The 13,906-nt window shown below is 39.2% G+C and overlaps 1 protein-coding gene across 1 annotated transcript in view; it reads left to right on the plus strand.

Annotated features, from left to right (window-relative positions):
* SLC25A13 (solute carrier family 25 member 13) overlaps window positions 1-13,906 on the plus strand; it is a 173,162-nt gene that overhangs the window by 93,047 nt on the left and 66,209 nt on the right. The window contains exons 6-11 of the mRNA XM_090287211.1: window positions 5,435-5,581; window positions 7,392-7,530; window positions 8,295-8,388; window positions 8,600-8,684; window positions 12,850-12,934; window positions 13,409-13,567. Coding sequence (XP_090143337.1) covers window positions 5,435-5,581; window positions 7,392-7,530; window positions 8,295-8,388; window positions 8,600-8,684; window positions 12,850-12,934; window positions 13,409-13,567 — 709 coding nt within the window. The remainder of the gene's footprint in view (window positions 1-5,434; window positions 5,582-7,391; window positions 7,531-8,294; window positions 8,389-8,599; window positions 8,685-12,849; window positions 12,935-13,408; window positions 13,568-13,906) is intronic.

Genomic DNA, 13,906 nt, shown 5'->3' on the forward strand with positions numbered 1-13,906 from the left:
ACGATCCTCTTACTACGACTTTACTCAAGTTAGCTTAAGTCAGTAGACCAAAAAATCTCAGTGTTGTGGAGTCAGACAAAACCTTGCCAGCTCTGTCACTTTCTGGCTGTGTGACTTTGGACTGCTTACTTAACCCCCTTGAGCTTCAGCTTCCTGTCTGTAAGACGAAGATAATATTATTTCTTCGAAGAATTATTGTGAGGCTCCAATGAAATACTGTCTTTGTAGTTCTTGGCATGGCCTCTAGCCTGTAGTAACTGTTCAGACACCCAGCTATTACTGTTGTTCCTCACCCTATCAGGTCTTCGTCTCTGTTCCTGTGGCTGGTTCAGAGTGACTCAGCAGAACCACTATTTCTTACTTGCGATTCTTTTTAAAGGACCCAAAGAACTGATATTGGAAAGGACTTGAGAGGTTTTTAAACCATTCACCTCTACAAAAATCAAAGCTACCATTTACTAAGTGCCTGTCATGCATGACGTCTAGTTTTTAAAACCCTGTACAGTGGGTGTTGCTGGGGCTCTTAAGGTGCAAACACATTCCCCCGCGCCTCCCAGCTGGGAGTGCCTTGACAGGTATTTGAGCTCTGCCCATTCCTGTTTCAAACTTCAGGTTTTTGTCATCATAACGCACTGCTCCCATAAACCCTCAGTATTACAGTAAATAAAAGAAGAGAAAAGAAAAGAAAGTAAATTTCTTGACATACGTTCCTTAGTTGAACAGATAACTTTCAACGACTGGGAGGGAGCCTGCTACTTTGTAAGGTAGTCCACTTTATTGCTGAAATAAAATACTTCAGTGTTTTGTGCTATAACCTAATCCCTATATTTTCTCCCCATTGATTTCTTTTTAAAAACTACAGAGAGCCAGTCTAACATCTCTTTTTTTTCCTGATAGCCCTTTAACCTTTAAATATTTGAATGTAACTGTTGCCTCTCCCATTGTTCTCCCCTCCCCCACACAGGCGTTGAGGTTATCCATTCTGGTCCCCTTCATTTTAGAAATGGACGTTATCTTCTCTGTGCTCTATTTTGTGCATAGCAAACGTTCTCTCGGTTTTTCCCTCTGGTTTCAGGTCTAGTAACCATCAGGGCTCAGTAGGCCGAAATGCCCGTTAGATGTTTCTTAAATAACTTTAAAGGTGCCAGTGGAGAGCTTGGATTGGAGTCACTGCCATGAGGATGGAGACTGGATATTTAGTTGCATGATCGTTCATTCTCAAATTAAGTATTTATAGAGAGCACCTGTGTGTTAGCTCCCACAGGCCTCCTTGTTTGTCTTTCTCCTCAGTCTCTTGGGATTGTGAGAAAGTGAGCAAACATTGAGCAAGGCCAGGAACAGCCTTTTAGATTTGGCTTCCGTCCTCCATGATCTCTGCTGTTGTTGGGCATTCACAGTCCTGGCACTCTGCGTGCATGGAAGACTTTTGCCTTAATGAAAAAGTTTTCAGAGATTTTATTGTTTTCTCATGAAAATAGGCAACAGAAAAATCTAGAGCCTTGAGAATAATTTAAAAGGAAATTGAATTTTATCTTTTCATAGGTATTAGGATTCCTTAGTGTCAACTTTGTAATCAAATTCCTGCAAGTAGCATCATCGGGGCTCCCCGTGAAGTATAGTAAAGTATTAGGAGCATCATCAGAGAAGCATGGCTGCCTGGGTTTGAATCCAGCTTTGCTGCTTCCTGTCTGTGAGACCTGTTTTCCTCAACCACTACAGTGAGGTTAATAATGGTACCTACCTCATAGGGTTGCTATGAGCACTAAACGAGTTTATTACTATAAAGTGCTTTAGAAAAGTATCTGGAACATAATATATGCTCACTTAGTGCTGTTATCATGGTTGTTATATTGATTAAGGTAATAGTTTTCCTTTCTTTAACCGGAAGAGGACACAGTCATGACATAAATAGACATTCTTCAAAAGTCAACTCACATGTGTAGTAAGTTACTATACTTTCCAGTTTGGGGAAACACTTAACTAAATGTTTGCACTCTAGCCCATTATCTAGAGAACTGTGTATATCTAGCTTCATGTTTTTTAGGGAGTTTATAATGTACCCAATCTTTAAGAGCTGTCAGAATTTTTGTTGTTGCTTTGTTTGTTTTGTTTTAGAGAGAAAGAGGAGAAGGGAGGGAGAGAGACAGAGAAACATTGATGTGAAAGAGAAAAACATTGATCAGTTGCCTCTCACACACACCTTGACTGGTGACCAAACCCATATCCCAGGCAGGTGCCCTGACCAGGAATCAAACCCATGACCTTTTGGTTTATAGGATGGTGCTCCAACCATCTGAGCCACACCAGCCAAGGCAGAAGCGCATTTGGAAGTTGTTCATCGCTAGGGTTAAAGGTGCTTTCTTGTTACATGATTGGGGATCCCTGATAGTAAATGTTCACTTGTGGAAGTTCAGGCACAGAAAGGCTTTGTGACACCATCCTCATTACAGATGTCCTCCCGGTCCTGCAGTGTGGGCACCAACCCCCATATTGGTGTCTGTTTCCCATTTGGGTGTCTGGACAGGTGGGTCTTAGTGTTCTGGCTTCCTGATTTCTGATAAAATGGGGTGACCAGGGAGAGTGATACTGTTTTTGGTATAATAGTCTGAGGATTCCTACAACTCTATTTGAGTTATAAACCAGGGGAAAAAAGCTAAATAACTGAACACACCTTCTACTATTGTTGAGAGTAATGTTGGCTTCGCTTCAGCAGTGGGTCTGGCAAGTCAAAGGACTTTGTGTTTATTTACTTTCAATTGAATACATACTGTAGTCCTCCTTCACCATGGGGTGTTTAGGAGTTGGTTTCTTCCTCTTAAATTAGATGCATTTGTATACAGAACTCCTTTTTGTTCAATGGATCATGATTTATTGAGTTGGCTTTATATTGATATCATGATTTTATTTATTCTATGGATTATCGAGTGCCTACTCTATCTAAAGCATTCTGCCTATACTATAATTGGGATGAACAGGGCACATAGTGTCTTCTCACTGGAAAGGCAGGGAGAAAGGCGGGAATGTTAAGTTGGAAAAAAAATCAGTCTTATCATTGAAGTTCAAGCAGGGGGCCAAGTGATCAGTTGTTTTCAGTTAGGAAGCCTTTTTATGTTTACCTAAGAGGTGGCATTTGAGCTGAGCCTGGAGGAGGTGGTAGGATTTCAGGAGCCAGAGAGAAAAGCTACAGTCAATGCTAGGTGGAGGGAAGAGTATGGACAGAGGCTGGGCATGGATGCTGGAGGCAATGCTGAGAGGAGCTCCCTGGAGGATCCTGAGCCCTGTACTTTGGAAATGGTTCTTTCCAATGCAAAGCTGTTGAAGGTTTCAGTGGAGCAGGATTGAGGTCAGAGCCGACACTGTGAAAGGCAGCTGTTGCTGTGTGCGAGGTGGACTGCAGAGGTCAGACAAGTGCCAGCTGACAGTTCGGCCCAGGATTTTAAGTCGGGCCCATGATGGTAATTCGGGTCTGGTCTGAGGAGGGCTGGAACCAGTAGCGTCAGAAGTGACAAGGAAAAGATACATTCGAGTAGGCTTTCAAAGGTTCAAATAACATAATTTGGTAACTGGTTTTCTCTGGGGCAAAGCAAGCTTGAAGAATTAAAACTCACAGATTTCTAGATTGGGTGACTAGAAAAAAAAACATGCCAATAATTAAGCTTTGAACAGAAGAGAGGGACCAGGTTTGTGGGCTGGGTGGGAGACATATAATAATGGGTTTAGTGATGTGTAATTTTATGGCCTTCATAAGATCTATACGTGGATATATTCTCTAAGCAGTTAGAAATTGTGGTCCAGCAGTTAAAAATTTGAATTTGGGAGTCTGACCTTCTAAGAAATCTTTGAGGCGTTGGTAGCGGAGGTCTTGGCCTCTTCCACTCACTCTTTAAATGAGAGGCATTTGTCAGCTGTCTGTCATGAGGTTTTCCCACTGAGGACAGAGGACCGAGGGCTGACATATGCCTCTCATTTAAGGCATGAGTGGATGAGGCACTGGAAAAAAATGTGGTCTCAAAAGGGAGTTTCAGCAGGGACTGGCTGAATCAAAACCAGCAGATGCTATAGCTGAGAAGAAGCCTTTGATTAGGATAAAGAACTGATTCTTACCATTCTAACATCTTAAAAAATTGTGTGTGTGTGTGTGGACATTTTAAAACTGCACAAAAGTAGAAAAAACATTATAGTGACCCACCATCTTCCCAGTATCCAGTGTCAATTATTATCAGCATTTTATCAGTCTTCCTTCATCTCCCACCTTTCTGGGGGAAGAGAAGGGAGATACTTAAAAGCATGATCAGACTTATGTCATTTCTCCCATACTTCAGCTTGCCACTACTTCATAGGGGCAATTCATTTTTATTTGTCATCTCATCAAAGTTCAAAAATTAATTTACCAATATCAGCTAATAAAACTTCTTTTCTTTAAGATAATTTGAAGTCCTTGAGAGTCACACTAGTGATGCTTTGTAATTCCATAGAGATTAGATCTCATTCTGAGAGGCTGTTTGGGAAATGGGCAGACTGTCATGAGGAAGACAATAAAATGCTTCATGTAAAAAGGATGCTTCTACATGGCACACAGTAGCTTTTGATGAGAAGCTATGTTTTATTTTGTGTATACCTTTACCCCCCATGGGAATAGCAATCGAAATCTAAGGTTAGGCTTCCTGTTTTAAATCATGAGAATTAAAACACTTATTCAATGACACTGCTCCAATTTTGCCACCTCTGACCCACATACCATTCACTTCCTAATTCTAGAGCAGTGGTCCTCATTTGGGATATATGGCCCTCTTCAGAGACAGTTTTGATTGCCATGGCTTTGGGGAAAAGGGGCTACTGGCATCCAATAGAAGAGAGAGGGTAGGGATGCACAGAGCAAACCCCCACCCCCAAAAAAGGCTTAACCTGCCCAAACAACCAGTAGTGTCAAGGCTGAGAAGCCCCGTGTTAGAGGGAATAGCATATTCCAGAGGAGAACCTCCCTTTCTGATCTCTTGTTACATCACATGCTTGTAGGCCAGGTCACCATTAAGAATTTTTCTCTCTTCTTTGGAGAGAGGTAGCATCCCTGCAGGTGTTTCTTCATTGATCGTCTGCATCAGTTAAGCTGGGTTTGGCCAGATCTTTGAGCCTACCAGACCTCATTCCACTTTTCATTATCTTGGTGTCCTTGGACTCCTGCAGAACATGGAAGTGATTTGGTTTCTTTGAGTAGGAAATTTAAGGTGCAGTGTACTTCAAGACATGTTCACTGGGTTGAGCAAAGTTCTGTCTTTGGAAGAAGACAGTAGCTTGGGGGGGGGGGTTGGTATATAACAAGCAAGTGGAACTTGTTAAACCAAGGTATAATCTATATTTCTTCACCCTGAGTTAAAGTTGAGCAGTCATTTGTAGTCATTGAGAAATTAAATTATTTTACCTTCTGTATTTGTAGGAAATACAGTTGGAGCATGCAAAGCAAGCCTTTGTGCAAAGAGACAATGCCAGGACTGGAAAAGTCACAGCCGTTGACTTCCGAGACATCATGGTCACCATCCGCCCCCACGTCTTGACACCTTTTGTAGAAGAATGTCTAGTAGCTGTAAGTTGTAACTTGCCCTAATGAAGTAGTTTATTCTACCTGGCATGAGCTCAGTAAATAAGGGATTATAAGGACAACTTTTAGATATTATGTAAAGGTTTTTCTGTTTAAAACAAACGTTTTCTTAATGTGATTACATACAGTACTAAAGTTAAAGACAAAGTATGTTTTGACTAGTTTTAGTGGGTAAGTTAATTTGTTATCTGGACAGTATGGAATCTCTTAAAGAAAACATTAACTGGTTTTTTAAAAAAGTAAACACAAATTTATGATCTCATACTAATTTTGTTTTATATTTTGAGGTGTGTCAAGTGCTAATCTTTGCTTTTATCTATTTTCCAAAGCAAAAAAAAATTTTTTTTTAATTGTGTGACTAGATGTATTTGAGAGGTCAGCAGAACATAAACTCTAGATCTTATATTTACTTGTTCATTCAACATGTGTGTGTTGAGGCAACAGTGGCACATATGACAGTGAGCCCTGCTGCCCTGGGTTGCGGAGTTTCCATCCTGGTGGATATCCAGCCACTCTCCTTCCCTCCTGGCCCTAGAGGGTGTGCTGGAACATTCTGTGGTGCCCAAGCCTTGGTCATGGAGTGTAAGAATCACCATGAATAATTATAAAGACTACAGATTCTAAGCTTCTCTCCAGATCTACCGATTCACCATCTATAGGTGGTGAGGCCCTAGAATCTAATTCTAAGCTTCCTAGATAATTCTGAGGATCACTCAGATTTGGGGACCCATGGTAGCTGTCTTCATTCATCCCAGGGAGATTTTTTTTTTTTTTTTTGAGTGTGTTCACCATCATCTGAGTCTCTCAGAGTGCTTACCATAGGCAGGAGCTTAGGCCAGCTTTTCATTTTTCCTTTTTATTCCTGGTGCCTGTTTTTGGAAATGTGGCATTCTGACCAGGTCTTTTCCACTCCGGCACTGTGTTAATCTAGCTCCTGTTCCCCCCGCCCGCCCCTTCCCTGCTTCATTCTAAACTCCCATGTCAGCTATTCTAAATGGTTGCTAAGTGAAGATTTATGTGGTTGTTACCTTATAAAGAAGTGCTTTCCTAATAAAAATATTTTGCCTTGTTAGGGAAGGATAGAATTTGAAACCCTCAAACTGAAGTTCTATTCATAATGGACATGCTGTCTGTTTCCCTTATCCCCTGTGAAGAAATATGGTTTCTTACAAATTTTGACTATCAGAATTCCGACCAGTCTTAACCCCCATCAAAGCATATGACATCTCATAATTTTACCATAATATGCTTGTTTGCTAGAAATCCCACCACTGTAAAGTCTGTGCATAAATGGTTATTTATTGCTAGTTATAAGTAACATGACAAATCATGATATTAATGTTAGATTGACCACTTTTCATAGTCTGTGTTGGTATAATAATAGAATTTTGCGTGTGTAAGCACACATATGTGTGTAATATAGTTTTGCATGTCTAAGCCTTTAAGAATTGCTCATTAGATGAAATAAACAAACTTATAAAACATTTCCAATGGAAATTTGAACTCTGTAAATTACTACTAGTCCTGTTGTTATAACCCTACACATGTATTTATTTAGTTTTCTAGGATTGTGTGTGGGAAGTACAAGCTCTGGTCATGATTAGTTGCAGTTACTTCTGAAAATCATTTATAGCTTTTTTTTAATGCGAAAGAAAAATACTTATAGCTATTTCTCCTTATACATGCATTCCTGATTACTTCCAAAACTAGCATTGATATATGTACTTCTGAATGTTCTTTATTCAATAAGTACTTTATTTTTATTCTCCCCTCTCTTATTTTCAACTTATTTGAGGCTGCTGGAGGTACCACGTCCCATCAAGTCAGTTTCTCCTATTTTAATGGATTTAATTCACTTCTTAACAACATGGAACTCATTAGAAAGATCTACAGCACTCTGGCAGGCAACAAGAAAGATGTAGAGGTGACTAAGGGTGAGTGAGAATAAATCTAAATTCTTACCTGCAAGTATCTTGGTGTATTATTGTTAGAGTGAAGAAGGCAACCAAAAAGTTTTATTGTAGATTTTTAAAATTTCATTGACACATGTTAACCCCTGGTATATGTGTGTTCTCCATCCTTTGATTAGACAAAAGTAAACAAAATAATCTTTGGCAAGTTTTAAATAAACCAAAGACAGTCTTTGAATGAGGGAACAGTGTAAAGTTTCTTAAATGTTTTCAAATCATGCTAGAGCCAGAGCTAAATTGGCAGCCTCTAAAGTGGTCTTCAGAAGTACATGAGGAATTCCATAAACTTGTACTGGTGACAGTGTAAATTGATCTACAGTCTTAGAACAAGATACCAGCATTTTAATGGGATTTTTTTAAAACAGAGAATTGGCTTAGAAATTCCACAGTTTCATTAACATAACCTCCTGGGACCTATGGATATGAAGTTTCATATCTGCTTCCTAGTTTGTCCTGACTTGCAATTTGAATGACATGAAGTGTCATTTATACAGTCTTCAGACAGCACCAGACTTTTAAAGTCAATGGTAGAGAAACTCATCTGCACACTCTTTCCAAATGAATGAAAGAACTGCAGAAGTTCTTACCCTATTTGGATTGACTTGAATTCTACAACTGATGATGATAAAGTTTTGTGATGTTCCCTCATTCCAGTGCCTTGAGTTAATACTGCATTTAGTGGCTATTCATTCTTGAATCTTTCCCTTTTTAACTATTTTTCCATACAGAGGAGTTTGTTCTGGCAGCTCAGAAATTTGGTCAGGTTACACCCATGGAAGTTGACATCTTGTTTCAGTTAGCAGATTTATATGAGCCACGGGGGTAAGTTGGCCCTTTTTTATTTTTAATTAGCTTAATAAAACGAGGTTCAGAGGTGGGGGTAGGAGGAAGGCAGCAAACTGGGAGAAAAAGGAACTAAATTAAAGCTAACTCTGAGATATGGGAAACAAAAAAGGGAATGTTTTAAAATTCTGTAATGTACATTTTAATGTTGTTGCTTGTGCTCATTTTTTTGTCTGTTTTTTCCCCCTAGGCGTATGACCTTAGCAGACATTGAACGAATTGCTCCTCTGGAAGAGGGAACTCTGCCCTTCAACTTGGCTGAGGCCCAGAGACAGGTGGGCAAAAAAAATTAATAAAAAAGCCAACTTGCTTCCTGATGTTTCTTTAGTAGGGTACCTCCAACCTCTTTTCACTTGCAGTTGTCTTTCTGACACTGGTCTGACCTATCATGTTTCCATTTTGCACCCAAAATCCAGACAATTTCATAAGGCTCAAAGGAGAAATGACTTGGGATGTTCTGATCAACAGACAGTTGGCATTTTTGCTTGTTTTTTCTTTCCCCCCGAAGATGAGATGATTTTTCTAACTGCATTGAAAACCTCACCCTCCAAAAATAGGCGGGAGATCCTTTCCTCTTCCCTAGAGCTCAGTCAAGATGCATGACAGGAGCCCTGTTTTGGTGTCCCTGGCCCAGCGAAGGGACGTGTTGCTAAATGAGAGCCTTCTTTGCTCTGCAGAGAGGTTCTCCGTCAGCGTATTGTCTGACTGCCATGCCTTCCGTTTTTCCAAATATCAGAACAAGATAATTTTGTTTAGTCTGGAATCATAGTTTGAAGGCTTTTAGACCTCTTTTCTCTGTGAAGGGATTCATAAGTTATGTGGAAACAATTTGAGGAATGCTAAATTTTATTTTATGGTTAACAGAAACCAATCTCTTGCAGTTTGGGAATCTCAGAAACTTAAGACATGAGGACCTCCTCATTTAACTCTTGCTCAACTTTCTATAGATCAGGATTAGAGAATCAAAGCCTTCATAGGGTGGGTAGTCCTTACATGATGTTTATAAAATAAATCTACTCACAGACGAGCGTCCTTGTAGAAAAAGAGATCCTTTAAGGCAAAGCCATCTCCGAATCCTGTGAGACTTAACAGTTTTTGGCTTGGAGCTCTGGGTTTGTACAGAGACGCCAGTTTGACCACAATGGGTTGATGCGGGCTACATTTTTAAGACTGGCAGGCCTCGAGCCAGGAGCCCCTCCTTTCAGCTCCTTCCCACCCAAATGCAGTGGCAAGTCTGTGTGCAGCATATAACTCAGAGTGGTAGGTGTGTGCTCAGTAAACCCTAACTAGGCACCTCTGGAAAACCAGCTGGCCGTTTTTAAAAGAGGAAGCCGATTTCCCCGAGTGCTACAGAGAGCACTGTGTAATTGTGTGCAGAGGTGGAAGCAGCGTTGCTCTCCCCTCTCCCTTTGATTTTTAAACACTGCTTACCAGTGTCTCTGTGCTACTAGTTGTTGTAGAAATTTGAGGATTAAGAAAAAACAGGGACTTTTTTCTTTTAAACTCCTGTTCTCCATTTGGCAGTGTTATCCCACAAGTTTTCCTTCAGGCCCGCTGCAGCTTTTGAGAGTTTGCATGGGTCCTTGTTGATACTGGTCATGAAAGGGTTAGAGGAGGTTGATGAGATTTACGTTGGGAAGTGATTGGCTGCTGCTTAGAGGTTTAGGGCGATTCACAGTGGCCTTGCCTGGAGTATTTTTCACTCTGTGAACCTCAGTGGCCTGACCACGTTGACAGACTCAAGCACTGGAGGTCATCCACCTGGTAGGCTCAGTGCTAACATCCATGCTCGACAGAGGCACAGAGGCATGTAGGAGTAGGAAACTTCTCATTTCGTCAGTGAAGCTACATTTCTAGCTTCAGAAAAGTTGAATAAATGCCCGGAGTTCCATTTATTTTGTCTTTTGAATGCAGACTTAGTGATTCCCACCCCCCACCCCATTATTTTCAGAGTATTTTCACTCATTATTTTGACATCAGAACCTTCTAAGTATTGCATATTTTTGTCTTTTAAGTTGAAGTATAGTTTACATACAATGTTATATAAGTTTCAGGTGTACAACATAGTGAGTCTACATTTATACAGCTTACAATATGCTCCCCACACTCAGACTGGCGACCTCTGTCACCGTGCAAAGTTATCACACTCTTAGTGACTATATTTGCCTTCACCGTTTTCACCCATCCTTCCGCCCCCTCCCTTCTAGCAACCATGCTTGTTTTTTGTTTCTATGAGTTCGCTTTTGTTTTGTTCTGTCCGTTCAATCATATTGCATATTTGTATCCATGTAAATAAAATGGTACCTTTCTTATGGCTGCATCTGTCGAAATGAAGGTACTATTGATGTCCATCTATATACAAGGATAGACTTGGAAACACCCTATACAATTTGCAGAAGAAATGTTTTACATTCTTAAAGGTGCATATTTCTGTGTAAAGCTATTTTCAGTGAAATGACTTTGAAGGAGATTCCAAATTATCTCATTGTATTAGAATTGTGATACATTGACAGCAACTAAAATTCAGTGGGTTGATGGCTGGGGTTGGTAATTATTTTCATTGTTCATCAATTTTAATTATTGTGGCTTTTGAAAATACAAATTTTATTGAATGTTTTTATTTATTCAACAAGTGTTTATGAAGTACTACCTATATGCCACCCTCACTTGACAACTCTCTATATGAGGTCTGTCCTGGAAAAGTCCAGCCATTGTTAATATAATGAGAATAGTTTGTGCGACACTGATGTAGCCTGGCAGCCAAGGAGAGTGGACTGGAATGCGCATGTGTGAACAATGACAAATTCACTGTACTAGTCCATGGGGGTGATAGATGCCATTGAGTGAGCATGTGTACTGTGTGGCCGTCACATTCAAAATGATAGTAAGTAGAGCAATGAATCTGCATCACATTTTGCATTAAGCTTGAATATTCCTCTGTGGAAACTAATGGGATGATTCAGAAGGCCACAGCTATGGGCAACTGGTGATTGGCAGCTTCATCACGGCAATGCACTTGCTCTTGCATTGCAGGTCTTATGCAGAGCTTCTTGGAGAAACATCAGATCACCCAGGTCATTCAGTCCCCCTTACAGCCCTGATTTGGCACCCTGAGACTTCTGGCTTTTCCCAAAACTGAAATCACCTTTGAAAAGGAAGAGATTTCAGAGCATTGATGAGATGAAGGAAAATATGGTGGGGCAGCTGATGGTGATTGGGAGAACTGTGTGAGGTCCCAAGGTGCCTACTTTGAAGGGGACTGAGGCATCATTGTCCTGTGTACAATGTTTCTTGTATCTTGTATCTTCTTCAATATAAATGTCTCTCTTTTTCATATTACATGGCTGGATAACTTCTGGATAGACCTCATACACATAAAATTGCTATTGGATTTATCTAGACATAGAATACAGACCACCAACTGGCCTGAAATAGGAATTTTAAGATGATGGACAAAACAAGAGGAGAAAGTGACAATCATATAATCACCTAGTGTTAACATTGTAAACATTTTTAATTTCTGTAGGTAGTGAGGTATCCAAAATGTTAGTATTATTATATGTGAATATACATACCCACAAATAATTTTAATAGAATAACATTTTTTAAAGATTATGAAATATTTTAAATATTTAACAATGTAAAGAGAATTATGTCATGAACACCTATCTACCCACCATATTCTCTTTTAACCTTTTACTTATAGTACCTTATGAACATTTTTTAATGTTAAATATTCTTTTACTACATCATTTTTATGATGTACTATTTTGTGTTAAGGCTATAGCATTATATTTAACCAGCCCTCTATTATTGGACATTTAGGTTATTCTCAGAGGTTTTGCTCTTATAAAATAGTACTGCTTTTCAACATTCTTATAGCTTGATCCTTGTTTATGTATACAATTATTTTTATCCTAACTTTTTATAAGTAGAACTTCAGGGTCAGAGGTTATGTACCTTTTAAGGGTTTAGGTAAGTATTACTAAGTTTCCCTTTAGTTTACACTTGATTAAACACCAGGTTTGAGAAGCCCTGTTTCCATCCACTCTTGCCAGACTATCACCATTAAATAATAAACAAAAACAAATCCTCAACCTCCCAATTTGATTACGAAGAATGATATCTCATTAACATTTTCATATTTATATCTTTTTGATCACTAGACTTGAACATTTGAAAATAAGTTCATAAACATTGTTTTTGGTACATAATGGCTTTCATTACATTCAAAACAATATTTAAACATTAATAGCAATAATAACTTTTTGTTAATCGAAACTTACTGAATGCAACCGTACCTTTCTCTTCGATATTTTATTTGTATCATGAATTTAGGAACCAATGGGTAATTTTAAAAAATAATATGTGCTCATTTTTGTTCTGTCTGCTTTTCTATCTCCTGTCTTTCTGCCCCCATTTCCCACACATGCAAAGCAGAAGGCCTCAGTCGGTCCATCTCGGCCAATTCTTTTGCAAGTTGCGGAGTCGGCCTACAGATTTCGTCTGGGTTCTATTGCTGGAGGTAAGTCATGGATAAATGCAAATTTTTCAGTTTTATTATTCCTCTTATTTTTTTCTCTGGTTTTCCATGTTGAAATAGTAAAGACAAACCTTCTCTAGTCTTTCAGTCAGTTACCAGGCTGTATCTATGAAATGGGACAGGAGCAAAGAGAACTTTTTTTCCATATCTGCACGTGATCAGAGACTTACAAATTTTTTTTTTTCTGATATTTATCTGCAGGTAGGTTTTCTAAAGGCAGGTTAATAATGAGGTTAGACTATAAGGATGTGCCTTTTCAAAACTGTGACATCCTTTATTCTTTCATTCGTTCAAATGAAAATTCATAACTGTTAAGGGCATAGAAAGTACAGGTTTAAAATCTGTACATGCAAAATCACTTTTTCTTCTTTCATCAGTCTTCTCCTTGACTTGAACCACCTCCCCTTTTCCTCTGACCTTAATTCATTCTGAAATGTTGGTATCATTTGATTTTAGCTGTGGGAGCCACTGCTGTGTATCCTATCGATCTTGTCAAAACTCGAATGCAGAACCAACGATCAACTGGCTCTTTTGTGGGAGAACTTATGTATAAGAACAGCTTTGACTGTTTTAAGAAAGTGCTACGCTATGAAGGCTTCTTTGGACTGTATAGAGGTTAGTGCCATGTGCTAAATTCATGTAAGGTAAAATGATAGTCAGAGGATTGGCTTTGCATCTGAATGCCTGAAATGTATTAGAGAGACTGTGTTAAAATGGAAATACAGCAGATTCTCAATTATCCATGCTAATGGGAGCAGGCTCGAGACATCTAGGGCATGGCTAATCAAAACAGCTCATAATCTGAAAGCCATTTATATTGCTCTGTAGTATGTGTTACGTCTTAAAATAATTATGTTTATTAACATCTTCAGCGATTTTTTAAAAAGCTCATATTGTTTGTGTCCTTGAAATAGCTCCACTCACCAGCTAATAAGGAAAGGCATCCTGGGGACA

This window comes from Furipterus horrens, unplaced genomic scaffold (genome assembly GCF_987537825.1).
Source record: "Furipterus horrens unplaced genomic scaffold, mFurHor1.1.pri manual_scaffold_9, whole genome shotgun sequence".
NCBI classification, from domain to species: domain Eukaryota; kingdom Metazoa; phylum Chordata; class Mammalia; order Chiroptera; family Furipteridae; genus Furipterus; species Furipterus horrens.